We start from the raw sequence: 25,399 nt of genomic DNA, 5'->3' as shown, positions 1-25,399 counted from the left end.
GCCTGCAGTGTAGTAGAAAGATGGTTTTACTTAGTCTTTAAGATGTTTCAAATGTTTATTCTACACAGATTGTCTGAGAATGGATCCAGAACATATCTAGTTACAGAGAATTAGTACAGATATTGTAAACTTTGAGAAAATTAATTAAGGAAAATATGCCACTTTATGAATTACATATTTAGGATTTTTTTCCCCTTTAACTGTGTTAGTAGGTTAAACAGTTCAAAGATATTTGTTATAGTGGCATAATCAGGCATCTATTGTTAAAAGGTAAAAGAGAAAGACTAGAACTTTTAGTGTGATGTGCAATTGTCTCACTCTTCCAACCAGTGACATGGGTAAAAGAGAAATCCTGATTATGTAAAAGTAATCTTTTTTTTTCTAAATAAGAGGAGAAAACTTTAGAGCTGTGTTGAGGATTGTAACCCAGTGCTGAAAACTTGATCAGGCAAAGGCTGCTAATGTTATTGAAAGGCTGTGTTCTCTATACTGAGTTGTGATATCTGATGTCTGTTTGCCATCTGAATTTCATGTCCTTCTTTCAAAGGTTTCTCCTTTTCGGTGGCTTAATGATTTATACAGCATGTGACCTTTAGGCTTCTTTGTATTCCTTGGGTGCTTAATGTTATCTGATTCACAGGAAAAATATTCATGAATATAAAACTTGCATCATTTGCTGTCATTAATTATAACCAGCAATTGTGTGGAAGAAGAACCCTTATTATGATGTCAAGCAATAGATTATATTAAAGAATCAGATTGCCTGAAGTCAATCTTTTGTAAGCTTTTAAGTGTTTTTGATATGGTATGCTTACATTGAGGTTCAAACTTTTTATTGTTCCATAGACACATTTACTCTTACGTGTTTTGAGCTTAATGATGCCAGTTTAAGTCTTTAGACAGATCCTTGGAATTCAGTTGGTCAAAATGGGAAAATAACCAGTTAAAAGTATACTTAATGGTACAACTTTGGTTTGCTGAATGTCTATTAAAGTAAAAAATATTTACATATACATATATATATATAAAATATGAAAGTTTGTACATACACAGAAAGAAATCACACAAAAGTATGGGGACTATTTTATTACTAGGAAAAGACACCTTGTGCTCCTCAGGTTCCTTCTTTTTTTAGCATTAAAACTCACATCTATATACATCATTCAGCAAATGAAGTTTTAATTTTCTTCACTCTACTGTTAGGTCTTGCAATCCAGTACAGAGATGAATGAGAGCAGAGGGTTGTATTTCTTCTTGCATAAATAATAGAAGGGTTTAGAAAGTTTCAGTTACAGAGTCACTTAATTGGATCTGCACAAATTTACAGGCAGACTACAGAGGTACTACTGGGTGTATAATACATACAGGAAGAACAAAGGCTGAATTTCCTGTCCTAGATTGAATTTTCAGGAATGATGGGCCTAAAAAACCCCCCTTTTTAGTGAAATGAGATGGAAATCAAAGAGGCTATAATACAACTATGTATCCACAGATATGCTTTGTAATGCAATCTTAAGGTAGGTCTATATTTAATAAATTAATAAATTGTCTGCAGTTGGTTTTATTCTCTAACTACTAGCTCTTCACTTTTTAAAAAAGAATTCCTTACTAAAGAAGTACTTGGAAATAAAATTGTCTGAAGCGTCATTTTAAGCTCCAATGTGCTTATGCATTTTGCTCTTTAGCTGAACTGTGTGAAATGCCTGTCACTACATGGGAGTATTTAGGGAAGGACACTAGGTATTGTTCAAGACAGCTTGACAGCTATGAGAGAAATATTAGCAGTTCCTTAGCATGTCCTTTTCAACTTCTTGGCTAGGAAAGGCCGGGTGGTTCTGGTTTGGTGTGTGTTTTGTTTTTTTTAAAATCTTTTTTTAATTGCAGCTCCTTGGTATTGTGATATTCATGTACTGATAAATATAATTAAATTTACATAGTGCAGGATCCTATGTGGTTAATCTATGCTAAACTTTAAGATTCCTTTTGTGTGCTGGTGTTGTCGTATTTCTTGAAATGTATCTTTATTTTCCCAATCTTTTGAGGAGATTGGAAAAAGGAGCAGAATTCCACCCATGTGCAGAATAATCTATGTCTGGAAAAAAGATTACTTTCAGAATGTTTTCCAGGAAAAGAAAAACAGATGAGGAATGGTACTTGCTTCATTTATTTATTTATTTTTAGAGTTTTCTTAAAGGGCAGATTTATAAGGCTCCATGTTAATGTCAACTGTCAGAGATTGGGGAATGAATTTTCATACTCAGGTTTCATTTCCATGACTAGTAAATCTGCTTTCATGTAGCCTCTACTTCTGTGTTAAATTATTTATACCTTGAGTTTTTAGCAATAATATTTTTATACATGAATATGCATATATATCTATATATATAAACTAAAAAGAATATAAACTAGATATATATACACTATATACACTAAAAGGGATAATAAGAAAGGCTAAACAGTAAACATTTTGCAAAAATGAATGTTTCTTGGACTTTTTCTATGCCATATTAGCAAAATCTTTTCCACAGCTATTTATATCTTCATGTTTAAGGATAACCTCAGTTGAAAGGGTTAAAATCCTAGAAGATTCAGTCCTACAACTATTTCAAAGACATACTTTCAAGTACAGAAACTTCCAACAAAAGTCTTTTGAACATATTCTATTCAAAAAGCAAGACTTCTGGTGATTTTTTGCAGTGAACCAAGTATCACAGTATCACAGTATGTTTGGGATTGGAAGGGACCTCAAAAGATCATCCAGTCCAATCCGCCTGCTGGAGCAGGAACGCCTAGGAGAGGTCACACAGGAATGTGTCCAGGTGGGCTTTGAATATCTCCAGGGAAGGAGACTCCACAACCCCCCTGGGCAGCCTGTTCCAGTGCTCTGTCACCCTCACTGAGAAGTTCTTTCTCAAATTTAAGTGGAACCTCTTGTGTTCTAGCTTGATCCCATTACCCCTTGTCCTATCATTGTTTGCCACTGAGAAAAGCCTGGCTCCATCCTCGTGGCACTCACCCTTTATATATTTATAAACATTAATAAGGTCACCCCTCAGTCTCCTCTTCTCCAAACTAAAGAGACCCAGCTCCCTCAGCCTTTCTTCATAAGGGAGGTGCTCCACTCCCTTAATCATTGTTGCCCTACACTGGACCCCCTCCAGTAGTTCCCTATCCTTCTTGAACTGAGGGGCCCAGAACTGGACACAATATTCCAGATGGGGTCTCACCAGGGCGGAGTAGAGGGGAAGGAGGACCTCTCTTGATCTACTGACCACCTCCCTTGTAATACACCCAAGGATGCCATTGGCCTTCCTGGCCACAAGGGCACAGTGCTGGCTCATGGTCATCCTGTTGTCCACCAGGACCCTCAGGTCCCTTTCCCCTACACTGCTCTCTAATATGTAATTTCCCAACCTATACTGGAACCTGGGGTTGTTCCTGCCCAGATGCAGGACTCTACACTTTCCCTTGTTAAATTCCATCAGGTTATTTCCCGCCCAACTCTCCAGCCTGTTCAGGTCCAGCTGGATGGCAGCACCGCCTTCTGGCGTGTCAGCCACTCCTCCCAGCTTAGTGTCATCAGCAAACTTGCTGATAGTACACTCAATTCCTCGTCTAAATCGTTAATGAATATATTGAATAATATTGGCCCCAGTACTGACCCCTGAGGCACTCCACTAGATACTGGCCTCCAACTGGACTCCGCACCATTGACCACCACTCTCTGGCTTCTCTCTTTAAGCCAGTTTGCAACCCATTTCACTACTCTATTGTCTAGACTACACCTCCTCAATTTAGCTGTGAGGATGCTGTGAGAGACTGTGTCAAAGGCTTTACTGAAGTCAAGGTAGACCACATCCGCCGGTCTGCCATCATCCATCCACCTTGTTACTTTCTCATAGAAGGTATTAATAGTTACTTGCAACTTCATTGCTAGCATAGAATTTAGAATAGAATTTTACCACTTCCATTCCCAGATTGGATAGCAATTTTCAAACAAATAGTAAAAATCCATTTGTATCTGAAGTAAAACTATACATTATTCTGTGTATCCCCCTTTGAGTTTGCCATAAAAAAATATTTATCTGGTATGAAAAAAAAAAACTTATCATGTAACCATTTTTAGAAAGCCACTGTGTATCCATTTGGATATGAAATCTGTTAAATTAGACTAAGGCAGTATATTTGATGTGTGCTAATCATGTAGACAAAACCAATACATTATGTCTAATCTAGCTGAATCTTAGTAAGGCTTTTCATGCTATATTATATTCAAGTGATTGAAGTGGGAGAAGATTGAGTTAGTCCAAGAATGGTAGAACTGGTGAAATATTGGCTAACAGAGAAATAGTGGAGAAATAGTGTAGATAGTATGGAAAGGGGAAAACTGCTTTTGGGGAAATTATTGTTTAAGCACTTCAAGACCTGATGTTTGACAAGACTTGTTTCATATTTTAATTGCAAAACTTGGAATCGCACTTGAGATTTCATGGAGATGCACAGATTGGGGCTACTGGTCTCTTAGTCTCATGCTAAGGAGATCTGAATGATCTTGAATTCTGGAGTGAGGTACATGTTTGAGATGTGGTAGGATGAAATACAGGGTTCTGCCCCACAGGACTGAAAACTAGAACTTCTATAATGTAAAGGCTGAGATAAAAGTAGTAATAGTGTGTTAGTCACCAATAAAATGTGGCTGTGGAAAATTTGATCCGAGAATGTATCAGGAGAGAGATTTCTGTTACAGATGGGCAGTATTTTAATGTACTCTGTGAGATCTCATCTGAAATGCAGTTTATGGTCCTGGTCAGCTAGGTTCAAGAAAGATTAATTCAGAGTAGGAGACATTAGAAGGATGATCCGGCATACAGAAAAACTTTCTTATGATGCTAAAAAGGCTTGGCTCAAACATATTGTTTCGTGGTTTTGTTTGCAGGGTTCATTTCAGCCAACTCATTTAGCTTATCACTGCTGTGAACTGGTGACATTAATCTTTCTTTTGGTTATCATATATTGGCTAAGGAATATTAATTTCCAACTCAGGAATGAATGAGGTTTTAAACAGTTTTGGATTGTTTACTTGTGGTAATCTGACCAGACTAAAATACTTAAGACAATATATATTTTCTACAAGCTAGACTTGTCAGTCTGTGCTCAGAATCTTAATGCTAGATGTTATGTGACCATTTAGTATTATTTACATGTCAAAGTCTGATGTTTCTACATTTTGGATCTGTTGTGTGGAAAAAAAAAATCTATAGAATGTTTCTTTCTCCTTCCTCCTATAAAAAATTGAATCTATCTTTACCAGAAATGGTAATAAAATTTTTGTTCAAACTTTTCCCACTTTCTAGGGTAAACCAAGTCAAGGAAAGGTTTCATTTTGAAAGGGCTTGATAGAAGAATTATTTGAGAAGTTCACTTGTGCTTTTTTAAAATTTTTTTTAAACTCAGCTGAACTTTTCCTTTGAGCTTTAAAATTTGGAAAACTTTTCCAAGGCTACCTGGGTATGGATACTTTTCACTTTCCAGGGATAATGATCAGATTTTTATGTAACGTTTATAATAATACTGGCAAAAACAGTTCTGGAGGATATCCACTCTTATGATGCTGTATATCATATTGCATTTTTCCTTCCAACCTACTATTCTAAAGTATACTAAGAGTTCTTTAGTGTCTCTGTCAGAAGTCTTGAAAATACTTCATATGCTTCAATGGCAGAACTGTGATTATGGAACTCTGGATCTTTCCTTGGGAATTTTTAGAAGAGACCCTACTCCTAAAGGAACTGTGGTCTTTCCAGAAATGGCTCAAACTGTCTGTCTACTGTCTGTCTGCTGTCCTCATTCAACACTCCATCACCCCATGTACTCATTCTTTTTTCCCTTTGTGGCATGACACGTCTCTGGCTTTTTGTGCAGGGCACTTTTCAAAGATTTTAACCAAGTTTTGGGACTTCATGGTATGTCTGAGAGACAGGTATATTAATTCCTATGTTTACATTACGGATAGAAAAACTGAGCTGGACAGAGTAAAACCATCTTGTTGATGATTGCCTACTTTGGGTAATGTCTTAAGAAACTAAGTCCTTCTACAGAAAATGGTAGAAAATATCATTTGGTATCATTTGGACCCTGATGTAATTACATACTTCATTGCATTGACTATTTTTTTCCCTGCCCTGCATTTTCTCTTCCTTTTAATGACAAAATTTTGCTATAAAGAACGAAAAAGAGAAGAGAAGTAAAACACACAAGAGCTTATGTGTCCCAATTAATTCAATTCTGTTTCACTATCTGATGTGTTATGACCACAATTTCCTACATTTGGATCATTTATCAAATATAATTAGAGTTTCAGTTTTGATAGCAGTTTTCCTGCAACATTACTTTTGTATCTTGTTCTTTCCTGTAGGTGAGAGATTGTTGAAATGCTTTTGGGATGAAGTCTGAGCAGAGAAATAGTTCTTAAAATCTCTAAAAAGCATGTATTAATCGTATTTTCATATTACTGTATTTGTTATATTTTTGACCTTATTAGTTATTTTGAATGCTATGACACCTTTCTCTTCTATAAATTCTGTTGAAACATATCCAGCATACAGACTACGGATTTGACAAACATTGCTCAAATTAGTGGTAAGAATTGTGCTAACAAGATTTAAAATATAAAAATAGTGGTAGTAGATGGAAGGTGAATAAATGAGCATTTTATTATGTCACTCTTAAATTTTAGCTGAGTCCAGTAAAATAAAAAGCCTTTGAATGTTTTCAGTGGCTATTTTCTGATCTTTTTATAATTCCAGTAGTCTTCATTTGTTGAGTCTTATTTTAGGGAAGACTTTAATCCGCTTTATGGATGAAGGCTCTCCCAAGCCAAGGATAATACACATAAACTCAGTTCTGTGCAGTTTTGACAGTTGCTGTGAGAGAATTAGACTATTCTGGAAAACGTGGTCAGGAGTGGGGTTTTTTTTGTTCACTAGGTACAGTCACAGGGTCTCATTTTGTATGTTGGATATTCTACAGAGGTGATTGCCAAATTTGTAATTGGTCTTGGGCTCTCTTAGGGACCACCATTTTAATCACACAGAACTAGCTGAGAACTCTGTAGATGTTATCTTGTAACTTTGTTCTGGGAACTGTTTTTAATGGCCATTTTAATATCCAACAGAGTTATGAATTTTATTCCTAGACATTTCATTTGAAGCTGTTTTGCAGGACTCCCTGGAAGAACGAGGTGTCAGGAACAAATTGTTCGCCTTGTGCAAAATTATTTTCTCATGGCTAAATAGTTCCCCAATGCCCCATTAATTATTTCTGTGTCTTCAGTATGATATATAATAGTAGTTGTTTCACCAACATATTTTTTCCTTATAGGAAATGGTACATTGAACCAAGTATATAAAAATCTGGGATGTCTCTGCAGAATTTAGAGGGTCCTGAGCTTTTTTGCTCTGTGACACTCTGGATGTACTAGATGTCTATTAGCCACATTTTTTTCCTGATTATGAGTTTTAGAGATTGGAGATTCCTTGAAGAGAGCTGAGAAAGGGGGAAGAAGGGAAGATTTCTTTCAGCTATTTTGTGTTGGTGGTTGTGGTTTAATGTTTTTCCCATGCAGGTTCTACTGCAACACAGGATCAAGCACAGATACATAGTTCATGGAGTTTCTCTTTGTGAAATGTAATAAAGTGTACATGATATCTAGTATTGCCTTGCACATTTTTGAGAAGGAAAGAACATGATGGCATCCTGGAAATTACGGTTAACAGACCTGTGTGTTCTAGACTTTCTTGTACTGTGAAGAATCAGAGTTGGCTGAGGACTCTTTCTTTCTTTGTTTATTTAGTCCCCGTGTCTTGGTTTTCCGTGTTGGTTATTGTAGGTTGCAGGGCTCTTTCTCTGCAAGTAGTTTTTGGGAGCTATTTCATTACTGATTCTTTTTCTGAAAGTATCTCTTACATGTTCAACAGTGTAAGACCACTTCTGTGATATGGTTTGTTTTCATAGCTAACTTTACATAGCTTGTTTAGTGTCAAGACTGTTATGAAAGCAGCACACATGTAAGTTTTGCTTTATCTTTCTCATGCAGATGCTATTCTGTCCTGAGAAACTGAGTGTCTCCCTGATGGAATTTAATTGTGGTAAACTAGTAAACCTATAGCTTCCAGCTGAATAATAAATAAACATAAGATCAGATCTTGACATGTCTCTGACTTGCTGCTAGATGATCTGGCAGACTGGACTCAGTAAAAATATTTGGCAAGCTAATCTCTGTTAGTATGTTAGGAAGCCTGCAATTGAAACTTATATCTGATTTCATTCCTGCATAACTTTTTATTTTTAATTTACCACGTAACCTCTGTCATAAGCACTATATTTTTGCTAAGAATAAAATAATTGCTTTTATGTCCCTAGTTCCAATCTCATGCATTTCCTTGTAGTATTGTTGAGTCTTATTAATTATCTTAGACTTTTCAAACACTTAAAATATGAGGTAGAGATCTACCATATCTATGATGATTGAAGTGCCTTCTCTAATACTACCTAAAATGCCTAAAGACTGTTAGTGAAAAGATTACATAAAAGTGGAGTTACCAGTTTGGCCCTTTTAGTCTTTTCTTGACGTACTCCATCTCGAGGAGCCTCTCATGGTCAAACTACATTTTCCTTGTCTGGAATTCTTATTACAAGTCAGCACAATCTCTGGAAACTAGTTTGGGAGTCTGTTTCCAACATAAAAAGTAAATACATTTGCAATGTCTGAGATAGCCCAAATGGCCACACTTCTGCTTCAGTAGGGGTACAGTCTGTGCTTTTGTTGAGATGCTTGTTATCAACAAAATAGTTCAATGCTAGCAATATTACCAAGCCTCATCATTTTCAGCTGATAGGCAGTTGACTATCTCTAAAATATCTTTGAATAATGACTTACAGAATTACATTAATATGTATGATACAACATTTCAGAGAACAATTTCTTAAAGGGTTCAGAGTGTCACTGAAAAGCAATTAGTTTCCATAAATCTGAAAACTGCTGGGCCCTCACATTTAAATCTTGACTCATCTGTTGAGTCTTAAAATCATAACATCATCATCATCAGCTGAGTTTGAAATGCATATTTAGATACTTTATAGCACTGGGATTCCTATATACTTGCTACCGAAGCATTTCATTGTGGGTCTCATCACTCAGAATTAATCAGTAATTTTTTCCCTTAGTTCAGAAATAAACCTCATATTAAAAAAAAATATCGTTATGGACACTGGAATCAATACCAATTTTTACTGTTGATCTGAGACACACATGCAGTTATTAAGTTGTCCCCTAAATCAGCGTACCATTTGCAGGAAGCAAAAGACTTTGCTGTAGAAAGAGTCCATAGTGCATTTGCTTGAAACAGACTTCCCATTAGAACTGTCTCTGAGAATGGTATGCAAGCTTTGCTATTTAAAAACTATTTATTGTTATTTATTATATCCTGAATAGCTTAGAATATTCTTGCTGGGAGATCACTATCACTTTTAAAATCTTATTAATGCTTAGTAGATTCAGAGATAAACTTTTACCAAGAATGTACCTTACAACATGCCAGAGTAGTCCTTTTAGGGTCCATTTTTGGAACTTTCAGTTCATATTAAGAAAAAACAAAGGCAGCTTTTAATATTACTCACTGATCAGACATTTTAGAAGGCATGGTTCAACTCCGAGCACGGAAATAAAGATGTTTCCCAAGGTAATCTGTTTTCACATAACTTCTAATTTTATTTCTAGAGAGATGTGCTTTAATCTATCTTGTTTCTTAGTTTTTTCTTCTTGTTTTAGCAGACCTGACTTCTGAATTCCATGAAATTTATGTCCTTGGCCTGGTAGAACAAAGAATGTACAATAGGATGTTACTTTTAATTTCATTTTTGAAGTTAATTTGCACCTTTTCTTCTAGTGCATCTATATTTGCAGATTCAATACTTAAGAGATAATCGAGCCAGCTAGGGTTTGGGTTTGTTTCACAGCCTTTAGAGTGGTTAAGACCCAGTACATTCAATTTGGTTGTGTCATCTGTCTAATTCTTACATTAGAGTTATTATTTTTGAATCTACCTTCAATATTGTTAGTACTTAAAGATGGGACATTGTAATCATAGAGGACTGGGAAGAGAAATGGAAAGATGACATAACAGTGAACTGGTGCAGCCAATGAAAAAGAATGTCTGATATATATTGCATCTTAATCTCATAAAAAGATTTCCACTAGAAACCTCAACGTTGTTGTTTATTGAAATAAGGTTTATCAGCTAAAGACAGAAATTTGTTATTTTGGAAAGGTTTTATTAAAGCTGTTATAACCAATAACATAGTATTTTGCCTCTAGATGCAAGGACATTGCACAATGCTATTAAGACCAACAGTAGAAGCCCCTAAGCAGTACGGGTATCCTGTGACCTTTACCCACTGTGAGAAGGGGATTTTATAAAAGTCTGTTTTGCCAGGTGTGTATATACATTGAGCCTATACATAGAATTAGAATTTTTGGGGTGGGGGGAGGGGGGTGGAAAAGGTACGTAGAATTAGTCTTTTCCTGGGGGGACGGGGGAGGAAGGTATTCTGGACATGTGTACCACTTTATGACATAAAGCCAGAACAGATCAGACTTCTGTTTCTCACCCTAGGTCTTGTACCAGGGACCTCTGATTTAAGGTCCACATGGTTCTGATATACCTGCATAGTTCAGCCTAATTTATTAAGATAAAACTGGAGAACTTTGCACACAGTGTGATCAGTGCAGTCTGATTTTACAGTTAGTAAATTCTGTAGTCAACATGTTGTCTTTCTTCCAGACAAACATTTGTCATCTATAATAATTCTTAATTTGTATAGGTGCCAGGGTATTTTGATATAGCTCTGTACCATGAGAAAACACACACCGCAAAAAGACTGACTATGAAGCTAGGAAAAAAAAAAGAAAACCAAAACCAAAGGAATAATATACTGACCAGGCCTTTCTAAAGGGGGTGGCTGATGTCTATAATTGCATGGAGGATAGAGACCTCCTGAATAAGTGCATGTTTAAGTGCAGAATCTTCCTGCAAAGTACCTTTTCTATCCTTTTACTTTTTAAAAAAGTAAAAGGATTGTAGGGTGGTCTGGTAGCATATTACCAGCTCTAGTTGAAATGTATAAACATTGGCAATATGCCAGATGTTGGCAAATTGAACCTTCGTTGAGGTTTTTTCCATTGAGAAGAACTTCCTTTATGGGCAAACTCAAAAATAGCCAAAATGGACTTCCTAACTGAAGTGACAACTTTTCTCTCCAGAACATTACTACTGGAATGCCAAATATTCCGCATAACCTTTTTGTCCATCTAATGTGGTAAAACACTGCACTCTGTTCTCATACCAGGCAAATATCTTCTTGCTTCATATATGCAAGGGGGCTGTATTGTCTCATATGCCTTGAAAGCCAGAGCTAATGAGAAAGTTCTGAGTTCTAAAAGAGCCTAAAGAACCAGAGGTTTGGCTTAAGGACAAGCGATGGAGCTAAATAGACCTGTGACACTTGCTGATGCTCAAGGTTGATGTTAAACAAGCTGATGTTTACTATTGTTTAGGAGATTATGGAACCTGTCTTGTTGGAACAGAGAGGACTCACTCTCAGCTTTTATATTTCGAAAATTTTAGAGGTGGATTTTTAATAAGAGAGATTACAAGTAGTTTTAGGCTTATTCGCTTTTGAGAAAGAAGCAGCAGTTTGCAGGGAATATGCTATAACTTGGTCCCTGGAAGAATGTGGGCAGGACAGATACAAAAGTGGCATATTTCTTGACGAAAATGCTGTGTTATATTTAAATTTAACAATATGTGTTCAGCTTATTATTTTAACCTTCTTCTTTGTTCACTGTGTTCTTATGAATAAATGAAAAATATTGCCTAAGCTGTTTTATGTCACTATTTATGACCTGTCCATAGATCTGGGATAGTAAGCTTGTAGTCAAGCTGATTCCAGCTGGACCTACTGGTGTAGGAATATCTGATAAAAAAGTGGGTGACATAAATGAGTCTTCCAGTCTCAGAACAGTGTGAATCATAAGATTGTCCTCCAAGAGATGTCTCACTCAAAACATGCAAAATTGAGAGAGAGGTCAAGGGTACAGCTCACCCCTGCAAGTGTAACACAGGCTCTCTGTTCCGTTGGAGGGAGGTTCACCTACAGCACCTCTCTTGTTTGACTCTTCTGAGTAGGTTACAAACCTAAACGTGTTTTTTGAAAATCACACTTTCACTGCGATGCTGTTTGTAATAACTGACTTTTACTATTAAAAAATACTAAACTGAGAAAAGCAGTTCATGTAAAAATTCTATTTTTATCATTTATAGCAGATATTTACTCATGATTCTTATACTATTATGGAATTCTAAACATTTTTCATGAAGCAGTTAAATGCATTGGCGTGACTTTAAAAAAGACTATTGTTGCCTTTTAATTCGTTCTATTAATCTATTACAGTATAATACAATTTGAATGTTAGTGGAGACAGAAATTTCAAAAGTTAAAAGCTTCCAAGATTGATAGTTTTGTAGATTGGTTTTAAGTATTTCAAATTTATAACTATAATTATGTTGCTAAATAACATTGACTCTGGAATGACTGACTTCCTTTTACAGTAATTCAAAAATATTATGACAGCTACAGTTTTATAGTGAGCATAAAAATCAGTGACGTAAGCTCAATGAGGTAAGGTTCGTGTTGGAAGTTTTATTAACAAAAACTTTAAGTATCAGCACGTGAGTTATAATTCCCATGTGTTTTCCAAAATCTGCTGGAACTGAACTGAATATTAAATTTTTAACTTCGGACTAGTTGCTTTAAACTACCTAATTTTAGTGGTAGGAGTAGGCAAAGATATAAATTTGAATAAAACAGCTGTTGGGCAGTTGGCTGCATTGATATGCTACACAGGATCAGAATTCCTTGTGGTATATAATGTTCCACAAAGATGAGTTTCAAAGTGCCTGAGGGAAGCATTTGTATCTTGGCTACAATCTCTGATTCAGCGAAAACATTTTCTAGTATGGTTTGACCAGTTCGTATTATCAATTTTCTCTTTTAAAGAGCAGCATAATCTGGATTAGTGGAAAAAAAAGAATGAAAGAAAAATCAAGATTGATTAGCAGAGATGACGGCTGGATAAGCTGTTGGGGAGGGAGGCTGGGAGCTTTACGAAACATCTTGGTGCTGTCTTTTAAGGAGTAAGTAGAGGAGAGTAAGTGCATTTGATACGTTACATCATCAGATGGTTCCCATATCCTTTGAGAGAGGACTGAAAGAGCCTGTGACAGCGATTCCGTGAGGGAAAGGGTGTGAGATGCTAGGAGTTTATTTTCCTGATGTGAACAGCCAACATTCTCCTGTGTTTATAAACCATCTTCTAATGTTGCTCACTGTCTGTTCCCCTTGCCTACACTGTACTCAGCTGCTTTAAACCCCTCTCCTTTTGTCACTTGTTAAACACTGAAACAGTGGAAAGAAGACAGTAAAATAGGTTATCCTTTAAGGAATACAAAGCCTGTTAAGTATCAGCTCTATAGTAATATAATTTGCTGAACTAAATGTAAACTAGAGCAACCATAATACCCAGTGTAATAGGAGTGGGAATTGTTGAAATAATGCTTGAAAGTGGATTTTTCCTCTACAAAGGGAAAAAGCTAATTTATTTAAGTTTCAGTGTGGAACAAGAATATAAAACATATTAATTGTACAAAATTCAAGTGTCTATAGCTTCAAAATGTGACCAGGTGCTGCCCTTTCTGCCTTGAACTTTACATAGATCACATGAAAAAAATCATGTTTATCACATCAGACTGAAAAATGAGGGACAAATATGACAAGAGGATATTTTTCATTTTATTGTTGTATTTTAGACTAGTGAGGATATTTTACAAGCTCTGAATTGGAGAGTACAGTTGGGACATTTTTAAGACATGATATCCTTTCTATACTTGCAGCTCAGTTCTCATATTTGCAAAAAGACCCATGTGAGGATATACTCTTTGTACTCACAACTCAGTACTTTTATATAGAAAATTGAAGTGACAGCTTTTTTTTTTTTTTTTTTTTGGCTTAAACTGGTTTTCATAATTAAAACTTGGTGTATTACATTTCCCTAGATACATACAGATGCATAAGTAGAGGCACTAAGATCTTTAAAATAAGTTTGTGTTTTGGTTAACTGAAGTGGTTTCTCAAAAGGTGGCTGCGTAATACACTAAGAGCAAATAGTAGCACAGAAAAGTGTCGACAGCCCTGTGGAGCCTGTAGTGATCATCAGGAGGGGAGAGAATGATAGTGCAGAAGGGCTGAAGATTGAGTCTTGGACACAGTGGCAAATACTGACTGCAGTGTGTGCTGAACCAGAGGGGGGATTAGGGGTGAGATGGACAATAGGTTACAGTTTGCCTTCTCTGTTACCCCAGGTACTACAGTACATTTAATGCTTCTCTAGTAAATTCAGATTTAGTTTAAAAAAATACAGGCAAACCTTTGCTTTAAATATATTTATTTATGCTGGTAAAATAAATAATTTTTAACAGTGAAACACAGTAGTGCTACTTCATGTTTTAGTTCCTCACGGAGCTCCATAACACTAAAAACACTTTCATAAATGATGTATATAATATGGCATAGAAGTTAAACAGTTAACAGTGAGGAACTTCAAGAAATAGACGTCACTACTGGAGCTGGTCGCGAGTGGCAGGTGATGACATGAAGATTAATGAAGTTTGACTTTGAATTTGGCAATTTTTGCCACTTACACGAATTTTCTTCTCTTTCTAAAGCATAACCCAGTTCTGAAGTTTTTGCAGTGTGTTGTGTATTTCCAGAGCAAGTGACATAGTTTATTGTAATAAATATAGTTGAAATAAGTAGCTGCTGAGGAAAAAGAACTCAGAGAAAATTAAAAAGCAATTTACTTGGACAGAGGTCTTTGAAATGCTTTATGTGTTATTATCAGATCTGGTTTTGCTTTATTTTTTTGGAAAATGATGATCTTCTTCAGATTGCCAAGTTTTACTAGTAAACGTACTGCCAAAGCTTGGGTAAAATAAGTCTAAGACTCTTAAAATTACATAGTGTTGAGTGAAAAGCCAAAGAAAGAGTTTTTGTATACCAGAAATCTTTATCCTTTCAAATATAAAAATATATATCTGATGCTGTAAAATGACCCATATTGAATTTCCTTTCATATTATGTTTAAAATGCCATAGACATAAAAGAGAAGAGTAAAAACACGGCAGACATCTCTCACAGTGTGCTGTCATGCTCCAATTAGAATACTTCATAGTTTCCTTATTTTTGGGAGATGTGATTTCACATTACCATTTTCAGGGAAGAGATAATTTCTAACACTGGCAAATGCGTCCTGGCCAGAAATGAAGTAGTATAATTTGCTTCTTGTCTTCCACAAGTTGGGGAACTCATGTACCAGCTTTTTGGTTTTACACCATCTGAAAGTTCATTTTTGACTTATGAAATGATGTCATACATGCTTAGCACCAAAAAGATACCTTAAGTAAAAGGTCACATGCAGTTCAGGCTGAGGTGTAGTTTTATTTCACATTATGAGAAATGTAAAAGTCTTGGTTCATGAGTACTGGAGGCAGAAAGAAGAATTTAGGAAAGGAGAAAATGACATAACCAATGTTCTTGTAAACCTCCACATGGCATTCCTGTGAACAGAAAGCAAATCCGTGTGCTGAAGACCACACACAGTATGAGCTGCCTTTTCATCCCCCCAGACTGACACTGGCTCTGAGTTCTGCCTCTCCAAAAACTCATGGAGAGCACTGATTTCAGAATGGCTCCCTGCTATGTGTGACGTACCTATTCATTCTACCTGGGCTTCATTGTGTAGGTGGATTTTTGAATTCAAGTGCTCTGCTGTATCAGTCTCAAGATATTTGACCACTGAGAAAACAGAGATTTATTTGGCAGTGTGGTTGTGTGGTGGTTGTTTTTGTTGTTTGCTTGTTTGTTTGTTTTTCTCCCCAACATTGATGTCAGGACACAATCTAACTTGAGCTCCACAAAAAAATAGCTTCTGGGCAGGAAGACTAGAGATAGCTCTGTTTCCTGTACTTGCAAGGAGAAAAGGATGACACAGAGTGAAAACTGTGTTGTGCTATGAGTGTTATCCTTTTCTCATCTTAAAAGTTTTAGTCTGATGTCTCATATGGACTTGGTTTTAATCGTAATATGTAATGGTTGAAATATTTCTGCACAATAGGGAAAAAAAGAAGGAGAATCAAATAAAGTATTGTCTTAAAAAAGAATAGGAAAATATATGGTTCACAAAAGGTTAGTTTGAATCTCCGTGATCTGATTGAATAACAGGAAATGCTATGTCAGTAACCCAGGTCACTATTTTCTCATCATATTTGAGAAAGATTTCTGTTTCACCAGGAAGGTGAAATTCCGTTAAGAAGGAGTTTTGTTGTAATTCTGTGAAACTCAGATTCTAGCTAGAACATTTGAACATTTGCTGACCTATGGTTCTTTGGGAAAAGGCTGGGAATAGCACAGTTTAACCTACTAAGTATGACATTGGATTTGTTATGGCTTGGAGGTGACGTTATGGAATGTTATGGAAGTGTCTGAGTCCCTGGCAGAGAACGCATGGTGTAAACCTGTCCTTTATCTCCCTGTTTGGAACAAGGGTGGCCTCTTTGGCTCTGGAGCAGCCAGAACTGCTCATTGCAGGAGGGGGAGGAGTGGAGGTAGGAGATGCTGGGACTGGAACAGAGGATGTGCTGCCTAAGGCTGTGGTTGGACTTGCCGTACTCCTTCCTTCCCAAAGCCTGCACTGTCCTTGTGTGAAGTAGAGTTGCTGGGATTTAGATTCTTTGGTTCTTTCAAATCTTTCAATATGTTTTTCTCAGTTTAATAGAAACAGCACTTCAGTCATGCTTTTAAGTTTTTGTTTGAAGCTACCGAGGATCAAAATGAAGACCAAGGTACATAGTCTAATATTAAGAACAATCTCTTGTGGGAACTGGGGTTCCTGTCAAAAGTTATAACAGTTACATCTAAATATATTCAGATCTTAAAATCTGTGTGCAAATGCAATTCACCTCAAACACGAGTGTTCATTAATAAGTGTTAAAAAGTTACCATGGATCTGAAGGAACTGATGAAAGGTGTCAACTGTTCGAGAAGGCACGTGGTGTAATCTATTTATGGCATTAACAAGAAAACAATTTGTTTCTGAAATTAGGATCTTTCCAGACTCTGAAATCCTGGGTGCCTGGTGTGCTGTGGCACCGTTTAAGTCGTAATCCTTGTGCTAACGTAAAGGTTTTCATATGGCTGGCCTGAATGCTGACCAGTGAGGGGAAAGATGGAGATTGCACCTTTGCTGCAGAGTTCTGCGTGTGTTTCTTTTTGGTGTGAAAGAAAACCACCTGCTTTCATCCCTCCAGGTTAAATTTGTTCCTTTGTTTAGGGAATAGAAATAATGTGTTAGTCATGTTGTGAGCTGGCTAGTGTTGAAAGGAAATGCAGAAAGGTTCAGTCATGTGGTGCTCTTTAATTAACAACTGTGTGAAGACAGGATTGGGGTCTGAGAAACTGGAGTGCACAGGGCTCTGCTCCCCTTTCCCACACAGGTTGTCACTCAGACTTGGACTTCAGAGCCATCTACTCTTCCTCTCAACCCTCCTTGTGCTCCCAGCTTCCAATGCCTAATATCCCTGTTCCTGAGTTGAATCTAGCGAGCCGTGATGACAGGGTGTGTGGGAAGAAATCTGTGAAGAAGAGTGACAATTGTCTCCCTGGCCCTAAGGGTGGGACTGTACGGGTAGAGAATTTACGTGGAAACTGTCTGGTTTGGCCGAGCAGAACAACACTGTATTAGCATGTGTGTAAGCTACTGTGTTATCCCAGTCCCTAGGGAACTAGACCAGTGCTTTATCAGTGAGTTTAATCACCTTCAGCTCCCTTTGGCTTCAAGCATTAAGCTTCTGCCTAGTGGCAGTTGGAAGTTGAGACTTGCAGGGCCCGACTGAAGAGAACCTCTTTTGGAGCTCCTCCTGTGATGTTATGATCAGCTGCAGCTCAAGGGCCCAACAGAGATTTTTGTGATTTGACTTAGGGAATTGCTTTCAGACATGAAGCAAATAAGTGATTGAGTATGAAGAAGATGTGGTAACGAGTTTCAGATGAGGTCTTTTATGTTTATTAAAAGAGGTCTGAAAGTTTGCTGCTACTACTATTTCTTGTTTTCTAACTTAAAGAGCGATCTTTGGATTTTACACTGCGCACTGCTTACAAACTGCGGGATCCTGTTACTTTAATATTGTAAAAAAAGTCTTAAAAATAAAGTAAATCCAGTAGAATATATATAATTTATTTATTTATTTGTCCAGTGTGTAGAAAAGCAATGAGCCATTTTAAGAGCAGGAAGAACATGCATGTCGAGATCCAATAGATCATCTAAACTGGTCTCAAACCAAGTTTAAAAATGGCATTGTAAAGACTTTTGCTTTGGATAAATTTAGCATTACAAAACTCAAAATAAAAGTAAATTAGATTTGCTGAATGTTTTGTAGTTTGCTAATGTTCTGATTAGCTAGGGAAAAATGCTTAATACATGTGACTCTTTCTGACTATTCCAATTGCAGAACTTAAAAATGCTGAACTAACATTTGTACCCTTTCAGTTACTTCCATCTAGCTTTTAATTCTGAATAAACATTAGGAATTTCTAGGTAATGTAAACTTTAAACCCTTGTTCTTTATTTTCTGACATTTGTATGTTTGCAATTTCGATCTAAAATTTCTCACTTGCCTGACTTCCTGCAGGTCTCTTTTAGACAGAGAATTATGCTAGATTGCCACATCATATATTTTCAGTCCAAACCTTGTCTTCTTGCTGGTGTACCTTGCAGCCAAAACAAGACTATGTTAGTCCACTTAATGTGAACACCCCGTGGTTTCGAAGCTGCAGAAGAAAACGGCATCAAAAATAGCCTCTTACAGGTGCTGCTGTCCTTGAAGGTGGCTGCTGTTCTCCCTCCTCTTGTAATGGAGTCAGCTATTTTTCCACCTTGTTTCCAAATGCTTTTATGAGTACCTAAGGTTTTAATTGCAATTAGCAGTAGAATTGCTTATAGAAACAACTGTATACAAATAGTAACCAGTATCAAGTGATCTACAGATTTTTTCCAGACCGCCAGTGTGTTCACCTGATCATAATTAGTGAACGGTTTGAATTGTGTTAAGAGAACAATAAAATTGCATGCTTGAGCGTTTATACAGCAAGAAATGTGAAAATCATGGCTACATAGACCTTCTGGGCTGTTAGAATGCCTTTTTTAGGATTCCTAAAGGAAAAAGAGTTATGTAACGCAATTTGGTGAGGTTCTTCATTAAGACATTTCTGCTTAGGAAAAATCCTTGGAATAGCCGTTATTTTAGTTGAGAGGGATTTAGGCCCTTTTCTTAAGAGACTTATGCGATTTACACTGGAGGAAAAGTGAAGAACCTTATAATTTCCCTATTTGCCAGGTCTTTGTTGATCTGTGCCCAAACCTGTGTAATGACTGTAGTATCTGTCCACTATGTGACTTTAATAGGCAAATTGAATACAGGATGCAGAACACTATTTTCAATGACTTACGTATTTAATAAGTCAAGATGATTTTTTTTTCCAAGTCTCTTATGCATATGTCAAATTAGGACTGTTTTAATGCTATTTCATGTTTTACCTATTCTACTTTTTCTATTCATGCTTTGGTGCTGAATATGCTTTCATTTTTCTTTACATTTTAACAAGTAAAAGAATCTCTTCATTTGAGACTGTGCTAATGGTCTTTACTAAAACCTAAATATGTTTTATGTACTCACTATAGGTTGATGCCTTGCGGTTACGATTGGAAGAAAAAGAAACCTTTCTGAATAAAAAAACAAAACAACTTCAAGACCTCACAGAAGAGAAAGGAACCCTGGCTGGAGAAATTCGAGATATGAAAGACATGTTGGAAGTAAAAGAAAGAAAAATTAATGTCCTTCAAAAAAAGGTAAAGTTGCTGATGAAAGGGTATGTTGCAAAACTTTTGAGGCACATTTAAAGGAAATATATGTATTTCTTATAGTGTATTACTTCTAAGATATTTTTAAAAAGTGCAAGGAATGAGTCTATAATAGTCAAGTAGTTCTTTAATATAAAATATGTTACTGTTTTCCATGGAATTGTTTCTGTAATATAATATCTTAATTGCATTATATCACAACAATATCAGGTACTGCAGTTTCCACAAAATTATTTGAGTTAAATAAAAGTTCTAAACATTCTGACAAAACCTCTTATTCTTCAACATGAGGGATTCTGTTATCCTTACTAACATTGATTATCACACTTTTCAGGGAATTGCCTGGAAAGGCAGTTCTGCAAGGGTTCTGCAGACAGTAGTAGAGTGTTTATTTCCCATATCCTTTTTCTCACACTCAGAAAAATATTCATTCTAGCAGGTATGTTCTCTGTGTGATGCTCTTTATCGCATGTAGATGCACTTGTGAGCATACAGATGAATGGAGAAAAGGTTCCTGACCTCAAATAAATTTTGCTATTACTTCTCTTCTCCTTTTATAGCCACTCAAAGAATGTCTGCTCCTTACTCTCTATTACTATTATAGGTAGTTCATGTTACTGTGGTTTTCCTCCAGGAATCATATAGGGTTCACATGATCTGTCTTTGTTTCTGTCTGCAATTGGTTAAATACAGTCTTTGAAAAACCAAGTCCTTATTATCCAGAAAATGAGTTTTCAGGCCCAGGAAATAAGGTCCATGAAAACTGGAATAGAGATACTCATCCCCTTTAATCTTATTTCTGAATATTTGTCTTGTTAGCAATGCTGATGATGTGAAGAGAGCAAACTTCATGCTTTTTATCCTGTACTAGATGCAAATTAATTTTGGACATCACTTGAGAATTTTGAAGAAAAAAATGCAACTTTTCTTATGGTTTGCATTCTAAGAAAAACCCCAAACTAACCCACAATTTACAGTTGGTCTTGTATTCAGCTCTTGAGGAAATGGATCAGAGGGAGGAATGTGGATTCAGTGATCAAAATTGTATGATGAATGTAATTTATCACAGAGCTATCAGCACTATCTGTCATAGCTATGTGCTCAGACATATGCAACATTGTGTGTTTTTCTGGTTTAAATACATCATGACTATATTCTTAGGGCTTGCAGATGGTCTTGCTTCTTTTGCACCTGCTTCTTAATGAAAATAGTCACACTCAAGCTGCACTACCACTTCACTAAATTATAGAGTAAACACACATTTTAGCCTCTTGAGCTCCAGTATACAATGTGATAAAAAAGCCTGCTAAATACTTGGTGGAAAATCAGAGGTAGTACTAAACTGATTCTTTAAAACTGGAAATAGCACCTGAATTTTTTTAGGTTTTTATTCTGGTAAATATGCTTCATCAGTGGACTTCTGAAGTTCAAATTTTCTGCTATGGGCGAAATCCTTAAGGAAGAATGAATTATGGGGATTATTAAAAAAAGGGAAAAATAGTTTGTTTACATCATGTAAAGGTTATGCATAGATTTGTTTCTCAGAAGCATTTTTAATAACCGCATTATCTTAATTTGTGGATGTTTATAGGAAAATAATATAATATTTGGCAAAGAAATTTTTAAAATTTTTCTTGGGTCACATTTTCAGCTTTGGATCATTATTCTACTTGTGCCTTTGTTCCAAAATGTTTGAAGATAAATTCACTCACAAACAATTTGACTAGAGAAAAATTTGATTGATATGTCATCCTGCTTTACTTACCTCTGTTATTTGAATAAATCTAGAGTATGATACTAGAAAGGATACTTTCACTGTTTACTTTTCATGTGTTTGGTGTATAATTCTGGATAGAAAATTCTGTATGTCTAGGCCTTTAAATTCTTCTGGGGAAAAAAAAAATCTACTTACCTAGTTAACCCAGGTGTTCAGTTTGGCAGTGCTTATTAGATCATGAATTCTCATGGTTAGCCTCCTTGAGCGTCCCTCATCCTTGGCAGCAGATGCAATCTCATCTCTGGACCACAATACTCGCGTGTTAGAAGGGAAGATGTTCAGTGTCTGTCTACTGTTTTGTTGTTGTTGTTGTTTTTTTTTTTTTTTTCCCAGAAGCTTTCCTGGCATTACATGAAATTGTGTGTCCCAGGGTATTCATACTTCATAGAGTCTTTATGTTATGTCAAAGGCAAAGAGCACAGCTCCTTTTTGACCATAGGTAGATGGTTCATTCAGTCACGTGTTAGTTCAGAAATATGTTGGACTAATTCCTAGTGCCATAGTAGACTTATTGTAATATTTTTGAACAGTCAATTTTCAGGGATTTTCAGATAGCTTAGTAATGGATGCTGTGCTTTAACGAAAAGATTGTCTAATGTATGATGCCTCTTTTCTTTGCAGTTTTGTCAACATACCTTTCCAATAGAAACCATATATAAGAATAAATTTTGATGGAAAAGTATTTAATACATATTGATTGCAGTACTTACATCCTTTACTCAAACTTAGTTATGCCTTTATCCTTTAGTCCTTGATGGAGTGCACATGCCTCTTGTGCTCTTTCAGTTTTTGCTCATCTTTTCCTTCTGACCTTCTGGCCACTTCTTCCAACACTGTTTTTGCTTCAAAGGATGGCAGCCAGACATTTGCTTGTTGTCCTCATTGTGCACATATATGTGGAGAATTCAGTGGACCCTTCCATATGACTCTTCAGAGGTGAAGCAGTTACTGGCCCCTCTGGTGGCTTGTCCTGCCTCTACAGACCTTCTTTCAGGGCATTGTCATGGCTGCCATCTTACTCTAGTGCAAACCATTCTGAAAGTGAAGGAATTGCTTCTAGTTCTTCTTCCTAAGTTATCTCTAGACATTACATTCTTCTGACTGTAATGTTACAACCCTTGTCTCTGTTTTCTTTTTTCTGTGCAAGGCAAAATTTTATATGCGTGTATTTTTATTTACTTTTGATATAAGGACTTGTGAATAACCGGTTATTTTAGTGACTTCATTTGTTATGCAAGATAGGTGGCTACATCCCTCTTCACTTAACCTGAAGTGCTTCACTCAGCCTAAAATAACATTTGTTTTAATGATTGTATACAAGTAACTGAAGAAGGAGGACTTTGTATATAGTGCTTAAAAGTATTTCCGTTAGTAATGACATGAAACTGAGTAGGAAGGAGTATGTAACTTAAAGATGCAATTTCTAATTCTAAATATCTCTTATGTACTTTACTGTTGTCTGCCATGTTGAAAAATATGAAGGAGACCAAATCAAAACAAGGAAAGCTCCCTGTCAAAATTGGAATTGTTTTTTCTCCTTTCTGGGTAGTTGTGACACTGGAAGGACAGGATGGGTTGTGTTGAGTGCTCTCTACCAAAGGTGTGGGAGAAACAATAACATTGGTAACAAAACAGCTGTGGTGAGTCCCACAGGGTGGCATAGGAACACATGTCAGGGAACACGTTGCAGAAAAAAAGGAATGGCCTACACAGTGAGCTAATGATGCATTGTCCTTCCATGTAGTGGTTTTGGTGTAATTTTTGACCAAACTGAAAAACCACTACACTGTTCAGTGTAATTTGCAGGCTTAAGGGAGGCCCAGCAGTGAAATAGCATGCCTTTAGAGGATTTGGATCAAGGTAGATTGGCATGGAGTAATAATAAACTTATGTCAATGTCGGAGGTGCAATATTACTTAATATTTCTTTCTTCTAGAATTGTTGGCACCACTGTTCCATTTTAGTGCCAGTAAAGTTGGGTATGCTGTTTTAATAGCCTTGTTTAACCTGGCAAAGCTAGTCTTGCACCTCATATCTGTCAGTTTAGCATGCAAAGGGGCAGGCCTCAGAAATCTTTATGTATTTCTTACCAGAATGTGCAAGTTCTATGAATATGACTGAATTTTAAGCTGAACAGCAGAAGTGCTGAACTGCATGATGATTCTTTCGTGTCCCGTTTTGCTTAGAAGCTTTCTCTTTCATACAGTGGCTATGCTTGATGTGTTTTGTCCTTTAGGAATCTGTAAATATATTGAAAAACAATTACATACTCTGAAGTATGAGTCTCAGTAGCTGTTGAGACAAGGAAAGTGCAGAGGATGTAGACCTGGATCATATTAGGACAACAGCTTGTGGAAATTCTTTTGTGGAGACTATTTATTATAAAAGAACACCGTGTAAAGGGGACTAATGTAATATTCTACTTTGACTTGCAACATAACTTTTCATGTAAAATGTTACAGTTTCCATCTTTAATAGTTTAAGCTTTGTGATTGATGAAGTGCTACATGACTGAGGGCCCTAACCTACCAGCTAATTAGCATTTGTAGGAAATGTCATAAAGTCTTAGCTCTCAAGTAATAATTGGAATCTGTACTTGGAGTGCCTGTAGCATGCACATTAGGTATTATTGTCCAGTTCACGTTAAATTAAAACGTGTTGTACAATTAATTGTACGCTTTACTGTTTGCTGTCTTCTAAAAAAGAGGACATTTACATATGGTCAGATTTGGAGTATACTAGCGTAATCAAATGAGCCCTACTCTTGTGCTTAAAAGTTTGCATCAGTATTATTGCTTGATGCAGGTATTCTGGCTGAGAACACTGATGAAATTGAAACTTCTTAATCCAGGATGGTCCATGAAGACCTAAGAAACCAACTTCTTTTGTTTGAAGTTAACGAGTGGAAAGTGCAAGCACATTGCTGATAGCAGGTGCCTCTGAGGGTTGTGGGGTTTTTGTGGCTTAATCAGTTGTGAGTACATTTTCATAAACCCTGTAGAGGTGTGATGGCAGCATGATGAAGGACATTATAATTAACTTTGTCGCATTCTATCAGAACACTGTGAATAGTCTGTTATGTGAACTGCGGTTTTACAATTACCCAACCAGAGTTCTGTTGTATTTCTGGAGTGAGACAACAAATTCTGAACTAATTAGTTGTTCTGTAAAACAGACCAATGTTCTGACTGCAGATTACCAGTGTTAAAAAAAAAATTAGGTAGTCATTCTGGTGTAACACGAAAGTTTTGGTGTTTCAAAGCTGCTATGGTGGCTACTGACTTGTGTGTTACATTTACAAATGTTTCTTCTAATATATTCCCCCTTTAAGGATACAGTGTTGAGTGTACTGAGTATTAGAAAGTTGTACTTTGCTGGCTGCTGATGCTTGCAGCCTTGCCAGATGATGTTCTGTTATTCAGATAAGGCATTCTGAAAGTGAGATTAAACTAAATATAGCCAGTTCATCCCAGGTGGTAGTGTTATTGATCCCAATATATTATCCAAAAATAGTCCTCAATAATTCTTCACAA

General features: G+C 36.4%; 1 protein-coding gene across 14 annotated transcripts in view; it reads left to right on the top strand.

The window, feature by feature from the left end:
* The window catches only part of ERC2 (ELKS/RAB6-interacting/CAST family member 2), a 433,731-nt gene that overhangs the window by 109,940 nt on the left and 298,392 nt on the right, over window positions 1-25,399 (top strand). For all 14 annotated transcript variants that reach the window (XR_011740737.1, XR_011740732.1, XR_011740731.1 and 11 more), the window contains one exon: window positions 19,910-20,077. Coding sequence is in view for 1 of the 14 variants with exons in the window: in XM_071813173.1 (XP_071669274.1) it covers window positions 19,910-20,077 (168 nt within the window). In the remaining 13 variants the exon portion in view is untranslated. The remainder of the gene's footprint in view (window positions 1-19,909; window positions 20,078-25,399) is intronic.

This window comes from Patagioenas fasciata, chromosome 10 (genome assembly GCF_037038585.1).
Source record: "Patagioenas fasciata isolate bPatFas1 chromosome 10, bPatFas1.hap1, whole genome shotgun sequence".
NCBI lineage: Eukaryota > Metazoa > Chordata > Aves > Columbiformes > Columbidae > Patagioenas > Patagioenas fasciata.
This window is presented reverse-complemented; position numbering and strand designations above follow the sequence as displayed.